The following is an 18987-nucleotide window of genomic DNA, read 5'->3' on the forward strand; positions in this document are numbered from 1 at the left end:
ACACCATGACTTGGATATCTCTGTAAGCAGTGCATTTCCTTTGTTCCTGCCTTTTCTACAGATTCAGAATCCAGGTGTAACCTTGAATGATTCTGTCAAAAAAAAGTTCCAAAACTGAATGATTCAATATTGTGGCTATATTAATGGCATGTCCTCCGCCTTCCTCTTTCCTCTTTTCTTCCTCTTTTTCTCCCAGTTTGGAGATACAATAGTGTACTTCTTTGTATTCACATTGTTTACATTCTTGAGCCTTGGATTCACCCAAATACCTCTCCAGTTTGTCTTGGAGCACAAATACTACAGAGCAAAAAAGATTTCAAGAGTTTTTTCTTTGACATTTCTTGTCCTTGTGATACCAAACCTAGTGAAACTTACTGTATTAGTAACGTTATCAGCATTTTTCTTGTTAGTAATCTAACTCAGAAGTTTCTGGAGTAACATGTTAGTTTTTCTGCTAAGGTTTGAGGAAGACTTAAGAAATTTAGCGTAATTGCTATTAAGAATCAGTAAATGGTAGTATGCTTGAACTGTATACTAGTGCATGCACCAAGATCTTCATGTTTCATCTTTATTAAGATAAAATAATTTAACAGTATAAGGAGAAAAGTCTAATATAAGAACAATTTACAGCTATATCATTCTGTTCATCTCTATATCAATCAACAAAATACAGAGTTCACACAGCCTTGTGGTCCACCGTTGCTGGCGCCTATATGCCTGTTCTTGCTGAGCACTGAATACTAAACTTCTCCAGCTCAGGAGGCCATTACCTCACCTTAGCCCCTCATTGTGCGGTGTGTGGAGACAGACAGACTTCTGTAAACCTCAGTTTTACCGTCAAGAGTAGCAAAAGAACAGATTCACAGGGTTCTGTATGTCTGAGCTGCAAATTCTCACCATAACCCAACAGATTGGTAGTAATACCATTGTTATAAAGCCCCAGCACTTGGTAAAAGAGAAGTAAAGCAGGAGAATAAAAATGCACAATTCCTTAAGCTAGTATTCCTCGATTTTTTTCCTTGCAGTCCTGATACCAATTATTGGTGTAATTGATGTAATATTGTAACTTCTTTAGAAAAGGAAAAATATCTTTCATGATTTATCCTCTGTTGTGGAAGATAGGGGTTTTTTTCCTAAGTTTGTTGTTTTGGGGTTTTTTTACACATTAGAATGGGAAATTGGTATTTTGATCATGATTTTTGTATTCTGTACCAACAATAAAATTATGAAAATAATTTGAGGCTAAAGGTGAAGCTCTGTATGGACAACCTCAAGTCTTGGCACGTTTGTAAGACATCTGAAAACACAAGAACTGCATGGGACTTGTTCTATCTCTGTTAGCTGTTTTGGCATCTTTTTGCACATATGCATTTATTTTTCTCATGTAGTGTACTAGATTTCTTTGTAAGCATGAGCTATATAAGCTTACCTGTGCATGTTTAAAATAAAAGCAATTCCAAATATCCCATGTAGGTTAATCTATAAAACCCTATGTATAACTCACAATATAAGAAGTATGGAATTTGACTATAATGTAGAAGTGGCATGTTTTTAATGTTGATCAGTTTAATCAAGCAAGTGAATAGACTTGGTCAAATTAAAATATCTCATTATTTATTCACATAGAAACCAGTAAATTTTAGGATTCGTAGCACAAAACTTTCTGTTAAAAAAAGAAAGCAATCTATGCTATATAGCTTCTTTACTCTCAATAAAATAGCATCATTGCAGTTAAATTTAAGATTACAATAAAAATGGAACATTCCAGATTACATCAGTTGGAGCACAATGTGATGAATATAATGTGAAAATCCTTGTCAGAAATTTTACCACAAGGAGATATCAATAGCTAACACCCATATTCTCCGACTAGAAATCAAGAATATTTGAGCAAATCTTGGCATAAAAGGCACAAAACACAAAGCAAAGCATGCTTGTGTCATTTGTCACAAAAAAGCATTAACATTTGTGCAACATGGAAAAAGGTCAGCATTTTTCCAGACTCTTCCAATATCACAGATACTTAGGGAACAGATCTTCCCCTTAATGCCAGTGTGTCACTCCCAGTACAGATGGCAGTGACTTAAAAAAAAAAAAAAAAAAAAAAAAAAGACTATCTAGAAGAGAATACATCCATAGCCTTCCAGGAAATCTTAGCTCATGTACTGAGGACGCTGCTGCTATTATATTGTTGGGAGTAAATAAACACACTGCAGCCTTTTAATAATATAGCCACTGGCAGCTAGCACTTCTGGGAATTACACACAACTGGTAAGAATGTTAACAATGCTGGAAACCCCTCATAAACACAAGTTTATCACTTGCACTTAAATGTGTGATGCCAGCTCCCTCTTTGCTTCAAATAAGCTTTTTTGAAAAAAGTTTGAGTCCTTGAAAGAAAGGACTCCTCAGAGAGAATGCTGCCTATTGCACAGAGGAATGGCTTTTCTGATTGTAAGGTGCTTCAGAAATACAGATCAAACATCCGTGGTACTTCCTTCTGTAATGGGCCATCATATAAACATCTTGTTAGCAGCCTGTCTGCTATATTTCTATAACAAGCCTATCTTCGTCATCACTGCTAGTGTCATCGTACTCAACTCTGGTTTGCTTCCTCATCATCTCTAAACCTCTCTTTTTGTACGTCTTGGAAGGCGTTGCAGAGCAAGTCTTGAACTCCAGGGACCTGAGAGTAATTGGGGGCTTTTTAAAGGTGGTAGTAGTAGCTGTTCTGTGTGGCTTTCCGGAGCTATTGGACTGCAAGTGGGTTCCATTCTTGTCTGCACTGCCGTGAAGGTCAAGGATGTTTTGAGAAAAGTTTGCCCGCTCTGTGCGTGCAGTACTGGGTAATGCGGCCCTTGGGACTGACTCGGGGAGAGACTCAGCTTTTGAGCCAAATAAATGTGAACATCCAGGCTGGGAACCGGGAGCTGAGTTTTCTTTTGGAGGCGAATATGTGTTTTCTTCAGCTGGAGGTTTCTCATTTCCCGAGGCCTGGATCACCGGGTCTAACATACCAAATCTTTGACTCTCTGACTCTACATTTGGTATGTTTTCCTGGCTTGTTTCTAGATGTAAGGAAAGAGGACCAGTAGTCTCTGAGTTTGTGCTGTCAAGTTTGTCACCTGTGCCTGAATTTGTAAAATCAGAAGGGCAAGACCAAAAAGAAGATGCCATTGAGTCACTGTGAACATTTAGCTGTGACTCCCCTGGTACTGATCGCTGGTGCACAAGCGGTTGTGTCACTAAACAGCAGATTTCCACATCGCTGCTGACTTGCTGCACGGCTGTATTGACGGTGGGTGAAAAGGAATGAGCTGTCACAGAGATTTCCAGGGGAGCTGTAATGTTCTGAAATGAGAAGTTTGTTCTTGTGTGTTTCCTGATTTGCCCAGAAATGTCCTGTAGAAATTAGGGAGGGGGGAAAAATTTACATTTAAGTATTTCAATCCAGAGAAATTCCATCCTTCATAAAAATGCAATGGTAACTAAGCTGACTATATCAGTAGAAAAAATTTACCTCTACTATAACTCACATCAACTGAGTAATTAAGCATAATATCAACCTTTATTTATACAACTTTGATTATATTTGTACTCATTTTATTTATTTTTTTTCTTCAGACCAAGTTACTCACCCCTCTTTTGATGAGAAAACTATTTTTTTCTCCCAATGCCTGTGGGAGGCGTAGTAAAGGATGTATTTTTTTCCTTAGGTTTGGGTTTGGTTTTTTTTCCCTTTGGGTAGGTGACAGACCATGCCAATAATTTATAGATTATAGGACTTAGGGGTTTCAAGCTGCATTCTTATGTATTGTCCCGGATGACGTTCTTTTCATTAAGATATTTTAATATACATATTGTGACGGTGTTTGTGCAGTGTAGGGGAAAATCTTTGTGATGAATATGTAACAAATATTGCAATGTCTGAGGATTGGCAAGAGATGCAGGAAATAAAATCACTTATTACATTCCTAAATATGATACTGCTTCTGCTACATGAAGTACCAGTGCTCATGCTACATAACAGCAGTCTGGCTCAGTACTTTGTGTCTTCAAGTGCAGCTGGCAGAAGTCAGGGAAAAGTATAATTAGGATAAGCACAGAATGCTGCCACGAGCTGTGCTGACACTGCACACAACAGCATCATTTGCAGCACATGCAGATGTGTCTAAGGACCCCTCTCACTAATGCAGCTGTTGGTAGCATTCAAACCACAGCAGCACTGCCTTCCAAAAGGGCTAAAGAAATTCAGTTGTGACGCTGGATACACGCTCTTCCCACCGTTGTGTGGCCATTACCACCCTCCTCACTTTTCTGATTTCAAGCCTACTGTCTCTGTCTCAGGACACTGTGCTGCATCTACTGGCACCCCCAACATCAGTGCTAATCAGTCCTCTGACAACAAGGACAAGAAATATCCTTTTCGATTGATGCAAGTTTAATTGTTCTTTTAAAAAAGCTAATTCTAACATCAGTAAGTTTTAATTATATTTTAACCAAAAAAAAACCTTTAACACATCTTTAAACAAAAGCTGTGACACAAAGTAGTCTCAAATTAAACTTCAAAACAGCTGAATATAACTCAAGTTTCACCGATATCTTTTCTTTCAACAGAAAGTAATACATGAATTAAGGTACAATACCTACTTTTTTATCCATTTTGTCTTTTTGTTTAACATGGTTTAGATTTTCAGTATGGGAAGATATTCCTGAGTTATTCTTTCCTTCTTTTTTCCTTCTGCAAAGTGGCTTGTCTGAGGTGGAACAAGGTGTGTCTTTTTGCTGGTGTAGGTAATTTTCTATTGAAAAGAAGTTGAAGAAACTTTTACTTTGATATTTACTTCCCCCCCACGCTAGACCTTACTAAATTTCACAACATATCACTGGACTAACTTCTATGGGTTTTTTTTCTATAAATATTTATTCGAAGCCTGATAGATTTTCTCATTTATTTCTATGTGTTTGGTTTTCGGTGTTTTTTTGTTGGCCATTACTGTCCTGCAAAGTAACGGCTATTCATATCTGCTATGAACAAGCCCAAGGTACTGTGCCCGCTTCCAACATGGTTGTGGCATAAACATAATTCGTGTTGATACTGCTACTTAAATGGAGGGCTGGTCATTGAAACACAGAAAGCAAGTCATCACACCAAACTCGTTTTATACTGCAAACATACTGTCTTGTTTCAAAAACTGATAAAGATCCATCTTAAAACTGTCTAGGCTTCTAGTGGAAGGTTATGTGTTTTTAAAAACCTCCTAATTGTCAAATTCACCGATGTAAGTAAGTGTATGAAAGTCACTGTGCATTCAGTTCTGAAAATGTGCAAGATTATTGTACTTTTATTCACGGAACATGCTAAAGGACAGAAGTGGTTTTGCAGTTCCATGTGGAACAGGTTCATATCAGAGATACTGCTAGCGTTCATTCTCTTACAAATTAAACATTCAATACATTAAAAAATATCCAAAATACTTACCTTGTACCTTTGGTTGAGGAGAATGGCACTTCTTACTAAATTTACAGGGTTGTGATGAACAGCCCTTTTTCAAAGCATCCAGTGTTCCATTTGGAAAACAATGCCGCTTGCTTAGTTGGCTCATTTTCAACTGAGCATATCCATGCACATGCCTCCCTCTGTACCTGCATTGCCAATGGCATTGAATGGGTAAACAAGTACGTGTGATTTAAAAGCAGCCAGAGTAGAACAATAACACATCATCAGGTTTAAGTCTAATAGCAATTTACTACTGTGAAGATGTTTATGTTGACTGAAAAAAAAATCAGGATTTTAGGCAAGAGACCCACAATTATTTAATTGTATTTTTCCTTGGTAGGATTCAGTAAATCCATGGTTTGCTAAGAGAAAAGGGTTCAGCAATAATAGATCCTTTTTCCTATACCTGGAATTTTAAAATAACGTATTTCGTAAAGACCTGAATCGCACAGGAATCACCCGAGATTGCACTGTTGTTGGCTTTTTTACTTTTCACTTCTTATGTGCCACCAATTCATTATCACTAATGAACAACATAACTGTTTCAATTATTTAGGGAACTGGCACTGACTAATCCAACTCTGCTTTGTTTTCTACTCTAGCTAGATCTTACTCTTCATGACTGAGACCAAAGTACATTGGCAGGTCCCATTCCTACATCAATAGAATCAGTCACTACAGACAGAGTAATGACTAAATCTAAAAAGGCATGCTTATTCGGGTGTTTGGTGTATGAGAAAAATATATTACATTTCATAATTAACAGTTTGGCCAGTTAGCCACTAATATGTATGACCTGAGCTTTCAGGACCCTGTTCTTAATTGAGTCCCTGTCCTTATTTGCTATAGCAAATAAAGAAACTGTGAGAGCAGCAGGGGGAAAAAAAAACAAAAACCAACGATGAAATAAAAAGAACACCCAAAAACCAAACCAGAAAAAAGTCATAGAAGAATGTCACTAGACTGAACAACATAGACCCGAGTCTTCTATTTTTGTTCTTACGATTCTTCAAAATTGCAGTACTGCTTGCCAAACTCGTCATGGTGATTAAGTTACTGACACTGGTTTGTCCACAAGGAAGGCACTCTGTCTGATTCTGGTCATGAAATAAAATCAGAAGGTTGTATGCACACAACGTGTTTCTTCTTGAAGCAATTAATCAGACATTCTGCTGCCCCACACTCCTGAAAGACTAGAGGCTAAATCTTCCACTGATACGATCTCCCATTAAACAAGGAGAAACTGCACTGATTGATACAATGTGCCTTTGACAGTTTTATACTCAAATTCTTTCTGCTTTTTATTTAAACCAAATGATCCTTTAAACTAGATGGGTTTGTTAGATTGTCTCAGAACCTGATATTTATTCTGCATTCTCTTGTGAATACAAGTTCAAGATATAGATCTTCTGAGGACAAAAGGGTCTTCTCGCACACTGCTTTTAGCTGTAACAGGATTAAAAACTGAAGGATTTTGGTTCCCTTCAAACAAAAGTAATTGCTGACAGTTTTGACAGATAAGAATCATATCTCAAGCATAATAAGAGTCAACTGGCCAGTCATCATCTTTCTTTGGTATATGTCTGGTCTGCTTAGAAAAGTCTGTTCCTGATAATACACAATATATTGACATGTTTTATAGTTCACTTTGTGGAACCTTTGCAGTCTGGGAATAGCTCTTTCTGAAATTTATTTTTTCCCCTGATTTTGACAAGGTTGGATTTTGGGGGTGACTTCATATTTTCTGTGGACTTTTTACACCCTTTTAGCAAAATCATGTCTGTATCTAGGCAAGCTGAAAACCATATTCCTTACCATTTTGGGGTGACTTTAATCTTTTTCTGTTTGTGGCTCCTCTTGAGTTTTTTCGTTGAGACTTTTTCCTTTTTGCAAACAACTGTTTTCTGCTTTTGCTCTGAAATATTTTTGAAAGCACCACCAGGAGCTGCCGAGCTTAACTGTTGAAAATATTGGGAAAAAGTTAAGTACATGAAAATTGTGAATCACATTAACTGAGAGATTGGAAATCTACACTCTTTTTAAATAGCACTGAATAACATAGTAGTTAAATAGCACAACTCTGATTTTTTCCTAGAATTTGTCTGTTAGTTTTTTCTAATCGATTTGTCCATCTACTTTTATAAAATCAAACAACTCACTGCTTTTGTGGATCTATATAGAAATAGTGTATGTTCTTTTGTGTTCTTGTTCCTATATAAAAAATAAGCTTAGTCTTACAGAGCTGTTCTAGGATCTGTACAGATAGACCAGTCTACCTCCACTTACCTAAAACACCTTCCAAGCCTTAAACACTTTACAGGATATTAATGCAATTTTGGTTGACATTTCAGTGTATCTAAAAGATAAGAGATCCAGTACATAGTCTGTCTTTGACTCCAAGTATCTCCAAGCATAATGAAGTCTTGGCATTAACGGTCTACTTCAGTCCTACTCTAATTCAAATATTCATTTAAAATTAAAACAGTGAGATACATACGCTGTTACAGAAGGATATAAATACAGAAGAATATAAAGTATACTCATAAGGGGAAAAATCAAGAAATAGAAATACACTTTTCTCACTAGACAGCATTCCTACTGAAGTTCTCAAGTGAAAGAAACAAATGTTTGCACAAAAGCATGTATTTTTCATGCATTGAATGAATGTAACTTCTCTTATAAAAAACTAATTTGTTAATTCTGTATCAAAAAATGTCTGTAAATGTCCATAAATATAGTTTAGATAGTTCTTTTATTTTTCTAAGGGGGTGGGGGGGGTTGGGGGTGTCAGACAATTACCCTCTTGAGAAAGGAAATAGGGTTATTAACATTACCTCCTGCACCTGTTGTCCTTTAGAAAGGGATGAAATCAATGTCTTTAAACTCCTGTTTGTTAAGCCGTATGCCACAGTCTTGCTAATATTTTTCATTTTGAAAATAGAAATATCGTACTCTGACAGTGTGCATTCATTGCTAGATTCCTTGTGGCAGGTGTGCATGGAGGAATAAGCAGAGTCCGCACTCCCCTTCTGCTCAGCAGGCAGAGGAAGGCTTCTTGTTAAACAACACCAAGTTAATCGAGGTTCAGCATTTAGTGATGGGAAGGTGCTCTTCATGCTTGATACTGTTAAACTTCCAGAGTAGCAAGTCAGATTATTGTGGGGTAGCACTGGGAATTCTTTACAGTGAGTGGTGAGAGTGTGGCAATAATAAGTGCCGAAGGAATGGCAAAAATAAGTGGGGTTGTCTGTTGAGCTCTGAAAATGCTGCATGTCCTGCAGTGTTGGTGAAATGTCCTTAAGGATGCATGGACTTCCACCTGCGTCCCCTCCCATGACGGCTGGCTCCGCACCCTCGCTAGAAGCTGATGTCATTATCAAAGAGTCACTTCCTGAGCAAAGATGATGTAAAACCTTTCTCTCTTCTTTAATGTCAGCTGATATTAAAAAACGACTTGTATACAGAGAAGTAAAGCATATTTTCTTCTTTGGGGTCTGTGTAGAGGAAGTAGTTACGCTCATCCACTTCTCTTCTGTTTGCCTTTGATAATTTAATCTATTTTTGTTCTGTTTGTTTTTCCAAGCATCTCTTACAATATCCTGCTGCCTGCAGGTTTGGTTATAAAAGCTGTTATCGGCTGTGGTTAAGGTATTTGTTGTTTCTGACTTGACTGGTGAACAAAATACTGGAGTTTTCCAGTTTGCATGTACGTTCCATCGTAGCTCTCCTTTGCTGGCCTTTTGTCTCACTTCAACTTTTGAAGGAGACCAAAACACATCATTAGAAGGAGAACTGAGTGATCCACTGCTGGAAGAGCAGGGGGTGTTGCTTAAAGCGTCTGTCACAGATGTGCAAGGTGTAAACTTCTGTTCTGAACTAAGCACAAGTGACACATCTGAGGCTCTCCTGTCTTGCGGCAATTTAAGGATATATTTTGGAGAAAAGGCATTTTGTTGTGGGACTGAATTTAAATGACCAGATTGCAGATGATGAATTTTAGAAGGCAGATCAACAGCATTGTCATTGGAAAATGGTACTTTCGCTCCTGTTTTCTTAAGACAGGTTTTGACATCTTCATCTGTTGCATTGTGCAAGGCAAAAGAGCTGCAATCACTTCCCCTTAATTCAGGCCCTAAAAATGCCACAAATGAAGCTTTTGAGATACCTGCTGCATGTGAAAGAAGGTTAATATCACTATAATTAAGAGCTTTTGTGGAGAGTTCGCTTGTTTTCATATACTCCACATTCTCAGTGCCTCCAGTGGATTCATTAATTCCTTTGCTTAATTTTTGCTCTTCTGCAGTTCTGGAGAATTTCACTGGTGCTGCGGGAAGACACTGAGTGCTAGTGCAATAGACTCTGTCTGCATCAGTTACTGCATTGTTTTTGCTGCTGGGACTAGGGCAAGACTTTGAAATAATGTTTTGTGTCTTCTCCACTTCAAATTTCAGCTTTTTTCTTTCTGACGGTAAAGTCTGGGATTTCCCTGCAGCTTCTGTGTTGTTGCAATGGACCCACAGGGGCATCAGGGCATGCTGGCCTGTTTCCTTGTTCCTGCTATGGTTTCCATAATTGTTTGATGTGCTCTCACAATCTGATTCCAATGGACTGGATTCTTTCCCAGGGCTTGGTTTTTCCCATTTGGTACTCTGTACTGGCAAGCAGTCATTGTTCCTGCTGTTAGTGTTCAGCTGACGCTGAACATTTTGAAGCCTGAGCTCACAACTGCTTGGAGCTAGCACTGTGCTGCTGCCAGCTGTGTACTTCTCCGCGTCACTGCCACCAAGCTCTTTAGAAGTTTTGCTCGTTACAGTACGTGCACTAGCATTTACCGAATGTGATGTCTCCATTAGGTAGGTTAAGCTGTCTGCAGTTTTCCTGGGGGACACATTTTGTAGGATACGATTACTGTTACCACAGGTTTCTGATTTACCAGTGTTTAAACCTGTCGTCACAAGGGAGGAAAGACTGTCAGTGACAGAGCTGCTGCCATCTCTTTCCTCAGTAATTTCAGTACTGCTGACTGATTCCTTTGAATCAGGAGTGAAGCTTGTAATATCTGTAATCTTATTCCCCCTTTGTTTAATTTTCTTGGCATTTTGACTGCTTTTCATTTTTTGGTAGATTTTCTTAAACGTTTCATCTCCATACATTTGCCATTTTTCTTGAGAGAACATCTTTAACTTCCTTTGACTGGGTTTCTTATTTTTAGCACTGATTACCTCTCCAGCCCCAAGCTTTTGGCTTCCTTGCAACTCCTCTGACAGAGGAGGATGATCAGCCACATTACTTAGTGGCACATCATCCACTGCTGTTTGTCTGACTAGAGCTCGGGGATGGCTATTAGGAAAATCCACCGAATTTGCAGCAAGATTGTTGCTAGGCAGCAAACCAGCAGTGCCTGTATTTACAGACTGCTTAGTAAGAGAAGGAGGCTTTGAGCAACCTGCTTTGTCACGGACCATTCTCGTGCCCTCCACAACTGGCAAGGAGTTGCTCCGTGTAACTGGTGTGGTGTCTATCGTTGTGGAGAACTGGGTGGGAACGGAATGAAAAAACATTGGCTTGCCTTTTTCTAGGGGTGCAAAGGTAGATTTTGCTGAACAAAGGAAAAGATTCTTTTTCCTATTTACATCACAAGTTCTGATGTCAAAATGGAAAGAGTCTTTGTATGTATACGGCATTGGCAGGTCAATGCTGCCCTGTTTCGAAAGGACAGTTTTTCTGGGCCTGACATTGTCTAACTGGGTATCATCCACCACACTTTTGTTATGAGAGATAAGTTTTGAAATGTGTTCTTCCAGCCTCCTTTTCTCGAGCATCAAGGCTGTAGCTTTCTCAGCTGCCTCTGGCTTGGCGCTGCTTCTGAAGGCACACCTTAAGCTGCTGAAGGCGTTTTCATTTTCCAGTTCAGTGCTGTGTTCATAGAGACTATGCAACGGGCTGGATGATGCCATCTGTTGTTCTGTACTATCAGAGCGTGACAGATACCCTGAGTCAGTGCTCTCACACTTCTTTAGCTTGCAGTCAAATGGCTTATAATCCCACTGTTTTTCCCAAGAGGTTGCCTGCTGCCTTTGCAACTGAATATGCTTATTGGCAGTTGCAATTCTTTGCTCCTGTATCTTCTCTCTCTGGCACTGACCATTTGGCAAAGCTCCTGGAGATGATAAACTTTGAGGTTCTCTTTCAGGAACCCCCTGATTAGCCTTTGAACTAAGGGACTGATTTGTTGTTTCTTGATTTTCTGAAGCAAATGGTGAATTGCTTGTTGCTGGCGGTGAAAGGTCATGAAGTCTCTTGGTGTCTGTTACAGCACTGGTCTCTGAACTCCTTTGCTTCATCTGCATCCCCTCGTCTTCACAGGTGCTACTAAGTAGTTTGCTGCCTTGCTGTGAGGTGATGCTCTCTGTTGATTTCTCATTTTGCTCCAACACACCACTGTTGTCAGAGTCTGAGGGAAGTCTGGTATTGTTAACGTGTGTTTGAGTTCTTCGGTGTTTATACAAATTGCTTTGAGTTTTAAATGCAATACCACAGGTGGTGCATGGAAAGGGCCTTTCTCCTGTGTGCGAGCGAATGTGTTTCTCAAGGACACTTGGCTTCAAACAATCTCGTCCACAGTGTTTGCAGATATATTTCCCAGCTTTTTTTGATTTTCCTGGGCTTCCAATAGATGCATTTACACAAGAATTGGGCGATGATAAAATTGGTAACGTGCTCACTATGTTCAGTGTTAGCGTTTGCCCAAGTTGTTTCTGAAAAACGGGCTGAGGCTGATCTTTGCCTTCTGAAGGAACAAGTCGGTTCAGGATTAGAGGTATGTTACTGCTGTCGAGATTCACACAGCTCCTGCCAGTCACTAACTGACTGTTTGGCTGAAAGCATCCTGCCTGGACGGGCTGGTACAGCGGTATGGTAAGGGCTTTTAGGTACACAGGTTGGGACAGAGCTTGTTCCTGCTGAGGAATCACACTGCCTTGACTGAGATCTGAAGAACCCTGCGCAGGCTGAAGGGAAGAGGTTGGGACTGGTCGATCTGCTAGTGCAGCTGTAAAGCCAGGCTGCTTCTGTGCCTCCATTTCAAGAGTTATCTGCCATATGCTCATGTACCTGTAAGGCAGGGGAAACAAAACAAGCAGGAAACTTCAGATAGCAAAATAAAACAAAAATACTTTCAAAAACTGCTGGACTGGGAAAGCTAGCAGTTAATAATATGATGTATCTTGTATACAGGCATTGTACAGACAATAATACATTTTCCAATTAAATTGATTCATCTTTCAATTCTTAGCTAGGAATTAAAATTTGGTACAGTGTAAAGAACATTAAACATTGCACTTAAAACCTACAATAAGTACTCAGTATTAAAACTACATCTGAGTATCAGAGTTGCAAGTGGAGGCTCTCAGCATCCCAAAAATAATATTTGTTTCATTTCTTGATTTCTTTTTTCTGATTTTGATTTTGTTTCATTTTCTTGAACCATATTCCCATTCCATATTTGTACCATGTTTTTTAATTTAAGAATTTACATTTATAAATGTTAATATAGATACAGAGAACAATCAGGGTTAGAAGGGACCACAGGAGGTCTCTCTAGCCCAAACGCCTGCTCAAAGCAGAGTTAGCACTGAGGTCAGGTGAGGCTGCTCAGGGTGCTATCCGGTCTGGTTTTTAAAACTTCTGAGGATAAAAACTTCACAGCTTCTTTGAGCAACCTGTTCCAAACACAGGACATTAAACATGGCTGTGTTATTATCTGTGTTTCCCCAATTTAAATGGGCTAAGACTAAACACATTGCAGTAAGTGATGCAAAATGAAAGTAGGCGAACAAAATGAAACTGATGTTTTACAAGTGAGATTTACATAAATATGGACAAAGCAGAAAAGATGGTATCATGGGAAAATAGTGGAATAAATTAAAGCTGTCTTTTGTGCAGCCCTAATGAATTTTGTCTAATTAAAGGCAGTATTATGGTATACTGCTAATTTTTAGATGCTTTCAATGCCAGATGAAAACATTTTGTAGACACAGCGTTTGGAAAAAGTGAACCTATTCTTATGAAATCTGTCCAAATATATTTAGGGTTGGTGCTGGTACAGACTACTTATTTTAACAAAAATTTGTTTTGTCTTTTTCTTTCTTAGAAACAAACTAGGAAGCTATTAAAATAAGATAGTTTAAAATTATCTTTGGAAGAGTGGATAGAGGCATCAGCATAACCTCTTGTAATTATAGTTTGGGTGAAAAGTAGGAGATATGTGAATGTTTATTCACATTCTTACTCAGCTATTCTCACAGCTCTGTATCCATTGGCTGTTATGAATAATAGGCAGTTCTTGTGCAAACCGTCATAAAAACCCCGTCTGCAATATAATAATCAGTGGCTAAGTGTGAAATCTGCAATTTGTTGCCTCACTGCATAATCTGTAGTGGTGCTTCTGTACCTTCCATGGACCATTTTAACAGGTAATCATTACTGAACAACAGTAAAAAAATTACTTATAAATGTTGTTTGATATTTGGACGGGTACCATATCACACACACACACAATGTTACTGTTCTTCAAAGCAAAATCTCTGTTGCTTGTAGTTATTGAGAATTTTTGAAATAATACATGCAATAGTTTTTGAATATTCCTCAGTTACTGTTAGAGCAGGTAATAAAGCTGGTAAGTTGATATAAAGTTGGATGGAGATTCAAGCAAAGTTCTGTTACTTCACAGCTAAAAACAAGTGACCTACATCACATGAAAAAATGGGAAAATAACCTTCTATTAATGATCAAATGGAACAGGTTAAGGTCAATAAGTTACGTGCTCAGTACTAAATGTAATTAGCATCTTAACAAATAGACTAGGAATTCAGGTAGGTTTCATATTAAGTATATTGGGGAAAAAATGAAACTGAAAGATAAAGCAACCCTCTTGGTTATCAGTCTTCTGCAAAGGAAAAAGTTTTGTATATTAGGGTATTGCCTTTAATCTGACTGATTATTTCATCCCTACATGTAGTTCACAATGCAACTGTAAATAACTGGCTCCTTGAGCAACAGAAAAGTAATGTACCAAGAACCCAGTAGCTATTACTCTGCACTTCTCACTGCACCACTTCTAGCTAGAAGTTCTGTGGCTGGCTGGCAACTTCTGTTTCACAGCTAAGGTTTCTTCCAGTTTCTCTCTGATCTGCTTTGCTTATTCCAAGAATTGGAAAAGTGGAGAAAACATCAGCAATGCAGTCCCTGGGATGTGTTCTCTGACTTTCCTTCTGGTCATGAGCAAGGCCATTAGCTTCTCTGCGTGCATTACATGCGTCAGCAAAACTGCTGAGGAGCCACCGAGGAAACCCAGAAACTGCAGGGATCTCAGGACTGGGCCGTTTATGGGAAAGGTATCAGTGCCTGGTGGGATTCTTTGCCTTCACCCAAAGATTTTAGTGTAATAAAAATCCCAGAAAACAACCCGTAAAAAGACCTGATCTGAGCACAGCAATGTGTTAGATTTTGCCTGTTCTCTTTTCTCATTAATTTTATAAATAAAACTGTTATCAAGCATGGACTTCTCTTGTCCACTTCAGACATTTCTATATGGAATGATGACTTAAGTGGCTTTATAATACAGGTGTTGACTATACTGATGAAAGAATGTTAAAAGAATATGGTTTGTTAGAGGAATTATGATCTATATTATGCAGTGTGGTTAGCACTGTGGGATAAAAGTAGATTTCTCTAATTTGCAAAGTGAGGTTATAGACATTTCAAGTCCATTTAAGATGGTTCTTAAGCTATACAGTCACCTTAATTTATAGCAATTTAAACACAGCATGCAATGAAAACAGCAGCAGGTGATAAGACATAAGCCAATGATATTAAGCATGCAGTAGTTTGTCCAAAGATGTGCAAATAAAGAAGTGTCGAGGGGACAAAAAAATGCTACAGAGACAAGGCTCAAAGAAGAGAAGTGAAGTCTGAATACCATGGAGCTAGAACATCGAACAAGCACCACATCATACGAAACAAGTCACAGTATCTATGCTCCCCTCCTTCCCCCAAAGAAAAATGTGGAAATGCAGAATTTATATTTCCACCTCGATAAGCCTGCTGCAGTGTCACAAATGATGTTCTCTCTTTGAATCTCCTCATGTGCATGCAGAGTTGCTGGGCCCTTCAAGGCCAGCCTGTAAGTTAGTAGGACTAGTGGTGGACAGATGTTTTTAATACGAATCCTGTAGTTCCAAATTACCAGACTCTCTGTGTAATTTTGCTTATTCTATTAAGTTTCTAGGGCCCAAAATACAGTGTTATTCTGAGAATCATTTCAGTGCTGTGTAATGTTCTACAAAGAAAATACCTAATTGATTACAGAAAATTTAAAGGAAAGTTTTAACGAATGCTCAACAATTAAACTAAATGGTGATACACAAGCTCATTACTTTTAAGAGTTTAATGATACGTTTCTACCAGCTGTGGTAGTTTGCTGCTTTTCACAGCTAACAAAGGATACTTTCTTCCCAAGTGAAACTTCTGTGGCTTGTATTCTACTCTGGCAAATACGATCATACTTTTCACATCTGTTGTTTTCTACAAAAAAAAAAGCCACTGTATTTCATTGTACGTTGACAAAAATAGCTTCTCTCAAACTAATTCTACCCCAAGGCTAATTCTGGGAAGTACTTGCCTGAAGTAGAAAAACTTTTGTTGGTTACCCCCCAGGCTGTGGTACTGAGCATCAACCTGATGTCCTGAGCTCAATTTGTAACTTGTGGCATCGAACTACTGGTATAAAAACTTTATCCTAATTAGATAAGGAAAAATTTCCAATAAATTAAACTAAAACCAGGATTTGGCCAGTCCAACATTTTCTGAATTAGTTTCTTTAGCTATTAAAACTGGTCAACAAAATTTCCATTTAAATACAATTCTTATGCTCCTGGTTTAAATTATACTTTCAGATACACGCCATAGGTAAGTGTGTGGAACACTGAAAAGTCAAAAAGTGGAGTAGTGTCAGACAACAAATCAGTGTAGCAGAGACTGTCTTATTCTATATGCAAGTATAAAATATTCTTATAAAAGGGGGTGGTGTAGAAACTCATTTTAAATCCAATGTGTTCCTCTTTTTCTATATAATTTTTTTCCTGAATTCCAAATACATTTTCTAAAACTTGCTTCATTTTATCAGCACTATTATAATAATCTTGGATTATACAAGCTAAAGATTTTTGTCTTCTGCATGGCATGTATAAAGGCACTGGCAACTCTCCATCATTGTTAATAAAATCATTAAACATGTAACTACTTATTTCCTGCACTTACATAGAATTTTTTGACACACCATTGAGAGGAGCACCATTGTTTTTAAGCAGATGCAGCGCTCAATCCCCTGGCTTGGTCTCCAGGTATCATCTGTAGACATGGCAGAGTGAGTTTATTTTTGTACCGCACAGAAGCAGCCTTTCAACATTCTGAACATACATAATTATAGTATATTATACTAGAAGTCCCTACCTTAAATGTAATGCCAGAAAGCATGCAGAAGTGGAATCCTCTAGTCTGTAAATAATTTTAGCTCACGTACCTTTTATTGAGCCAGGCATTTCAGCAAAAGAAGTCTCATTTCTGTCAATACTTGATGCAAGCAGAGAGAAACAAGGACAAAGACTTGAAACAGATTAGAAGTAGGAAGTTGGGTTTCTCTCTTTTTTTTTTTTTTTACATTGGTGTCACAGTAACAACCTTCAGAAAACAGGAAGAGATGAAACAGAAGAAAATGAAGTAGCATTTCAGTCTGTTCGTATCCTGTATCAGTATTCATGTAGGAACCTACAAGCAGAATCAGCTGCCTTTGAAACGCAGGTGTTTCGTACACTGCATTATGTTGTGCCATTCAGTGACATACGCTGATGCAATGGTAGAATTTTTTCTTTATACCCCTAAGGGTAATTTGATTATAACTTTAGAGTAAAGCTCTCTCTTAAAATGTGTTGGAAAAGAAAACAGTGGTGGAGAAGATACTTGCTACATATGAAATGTTAAACTTACCCAGCATGGGTATTACCCACCAGCTGCTTCTAACAGTGCCCTGTGGTGGGGTGGAAAGCAGTAACCAGCAGGGAAAATACTTCAGGAATGTTACAAGTGTTTAGTCATGCTCAACAAACCTCCCTAAAGTTGTTAAAAGCTGTAGGGAGAACAGCATAGAGGACAGTCAAGAGAAGTAAAAAGATCTTTTTAAGAGATGCTGTTTGTGGGTTGGCTTCATGAAGAGCCTTCAGGTAAAGCAGTCAGCAGAGCCAGGGTGGACGGGGGTAGGGCACAGCAGTTCCTTATGCTTGCATAGAGATTCCAGCTTAGGAAGTGACACCCAAAAATAGATCAGTTGAAAAGAGAAAACAAAAATCACTTAAATTTCAAATAGAACTAATGCAGTGTAATACTGGTCCTCTGTGTTAAGTGTACAGTTCAAATTACTTTCAGCCACTGCAGCAACCTGTTCATCCACACAAATGGGAAGGATCACAGGATGCTTTTTACATCTTTACACCTCTTGACAACATGGACTGGAATGGCTACTTCCTCCACTGTTATGAGACCAGGTAAATCCCAAAGTGGAATATGCATTCCCTAAAATATTACAAAATCAGCATATCTGGCCTGTAAAAATTCCTTAGGCACACTGCATTTTGGAAGATGTGGCTTTTGATCTGGCTGTGGGGAGCACCTGCCCAGTTCAGACAGCTGGAGCCTGTGTGGTGTAAACTGGGTAGTGGGGAAACTGTAACGCAATGACTGTCCGATACCCGCTGCAGCGGAGGCCTTTCTTGTAGTAATTCAGATGATAGACTAACACCAGAGGTGTCGATGGATTTTCATCCCGCACGGCTTTATTGATCTTGGAGAGTTTTGCCCCTTGTTTGTATTGCTTTCAGTTTGTTCCTGGACCCTGCTTTCGTAGGCCCCTAATTTTGGAGGTGTAGAAATATTTCTTATTGTTCCTGTCTTTCCTGCCTGTTATTTAGTTATTCAGGGGGCAAAAAAGCTCTTAACAGGGCCTAGTATTGTTAATTAAAATCCTTCGAGTTTCTATTATTCCCTGAAATGCTCCCAGTAATTGGTAATGGCACTGCAAATGCTTAACATCAGCCAATCTAGAAAACTACTTGACACTGTGAACTGCTTTTCAATGACTCATGCTGCTGATCTGCAGGTTCCTTCTGTCCATATGGGTAAAACTATGTGCAGCAACTAGTGTCAGCTCTGCTGGGAGACACTTTCCTAAAGGAATGGATTCTTATATATAAGTGAGATCTTCTGGAAGATTATTGCATGCTACAATCAACAAACTAATGGAGACAAAAAGATGCACATCTTAGAATAGAATCCTGGCACGAATCAAACCATACAAACAGATGATTATGGGCATTTTAAGTAACCAGTCAAAATCAGTTTCTCTTCAGTTTTATCACATACCTGAAGTTCATTAT

The 18987-nt window shown here is 38.6% G+C and overlaps 1 protein-coding gene across 1 annotated transcript; it reads right to left on the reverse strand.

Moving 5' to 3' along the window:
- Positions 1-1638: 1638 nt before the first annotated feature.
- ZNF831 (zinc finger protein 831) lies at positions 1639-17165 on the reverse strand. Its single transcript, XM_040609755.1, has 6 exons — positions 17082-17165; positions 8335-12613; positions 7316-7458; positions 5483-5646; positions 4651-4802; positions 1639-3402 (listed from the first exon to the last, which is right to left on the reverse strand). The coding sequence occupies exons 2-6, from the start codon at positions 12607-12609 to the stop codon at positions 2545-2547; spliced, it is 5592 nt and encodes a 1863-aa protein (XP_040465689.1). The 5' UTR covers positions 12610-12613; positions 17082-17165; the 3' UTR covers positions 1639-2544.
- Between the last annotated feature and the right edge of the window lie 1822 nt (positions 17166-18987).

Source organism: Falco naumanni, chromosome 10, assembly GCF_017639655.2.
Source record: "Falco naumanni isolate bFalNau1 chromosome 10, bFalNau1.pat, whole genome shotgun sequence".
NCBI classification, from domain to species: domain Eukaryota; kingdom Metazoa; phylum Chordata; class Aves; order Falconiformes; family Falconidae; genus Falco; species Falco naumanni.

Bases quoted from the DNA above. Each gene is read 5' to 3' on its own strand.
- ZNF831 (XM_040609755.1), bottom strand. From the start codon at position 12,609: ATGAGCATATGGCAGATAACTCTTGAAATGGAGGCACAGAAGCAGCCT. The intron at 5,647-7,315 runs GTAAGGAATATG...TTGGCAATGCAG, and splicing joins ATTAAAGTCACCCCAAAATG to GTACAGAGGGAGGCATGTGC. The intron at 3,403-4,650 runs GTAGGTATTGTA...TAATTTCTACAG, and splicing joins AAGACAAAATGGATAAAAAA to GACATTTCTGGGCAAATCAG.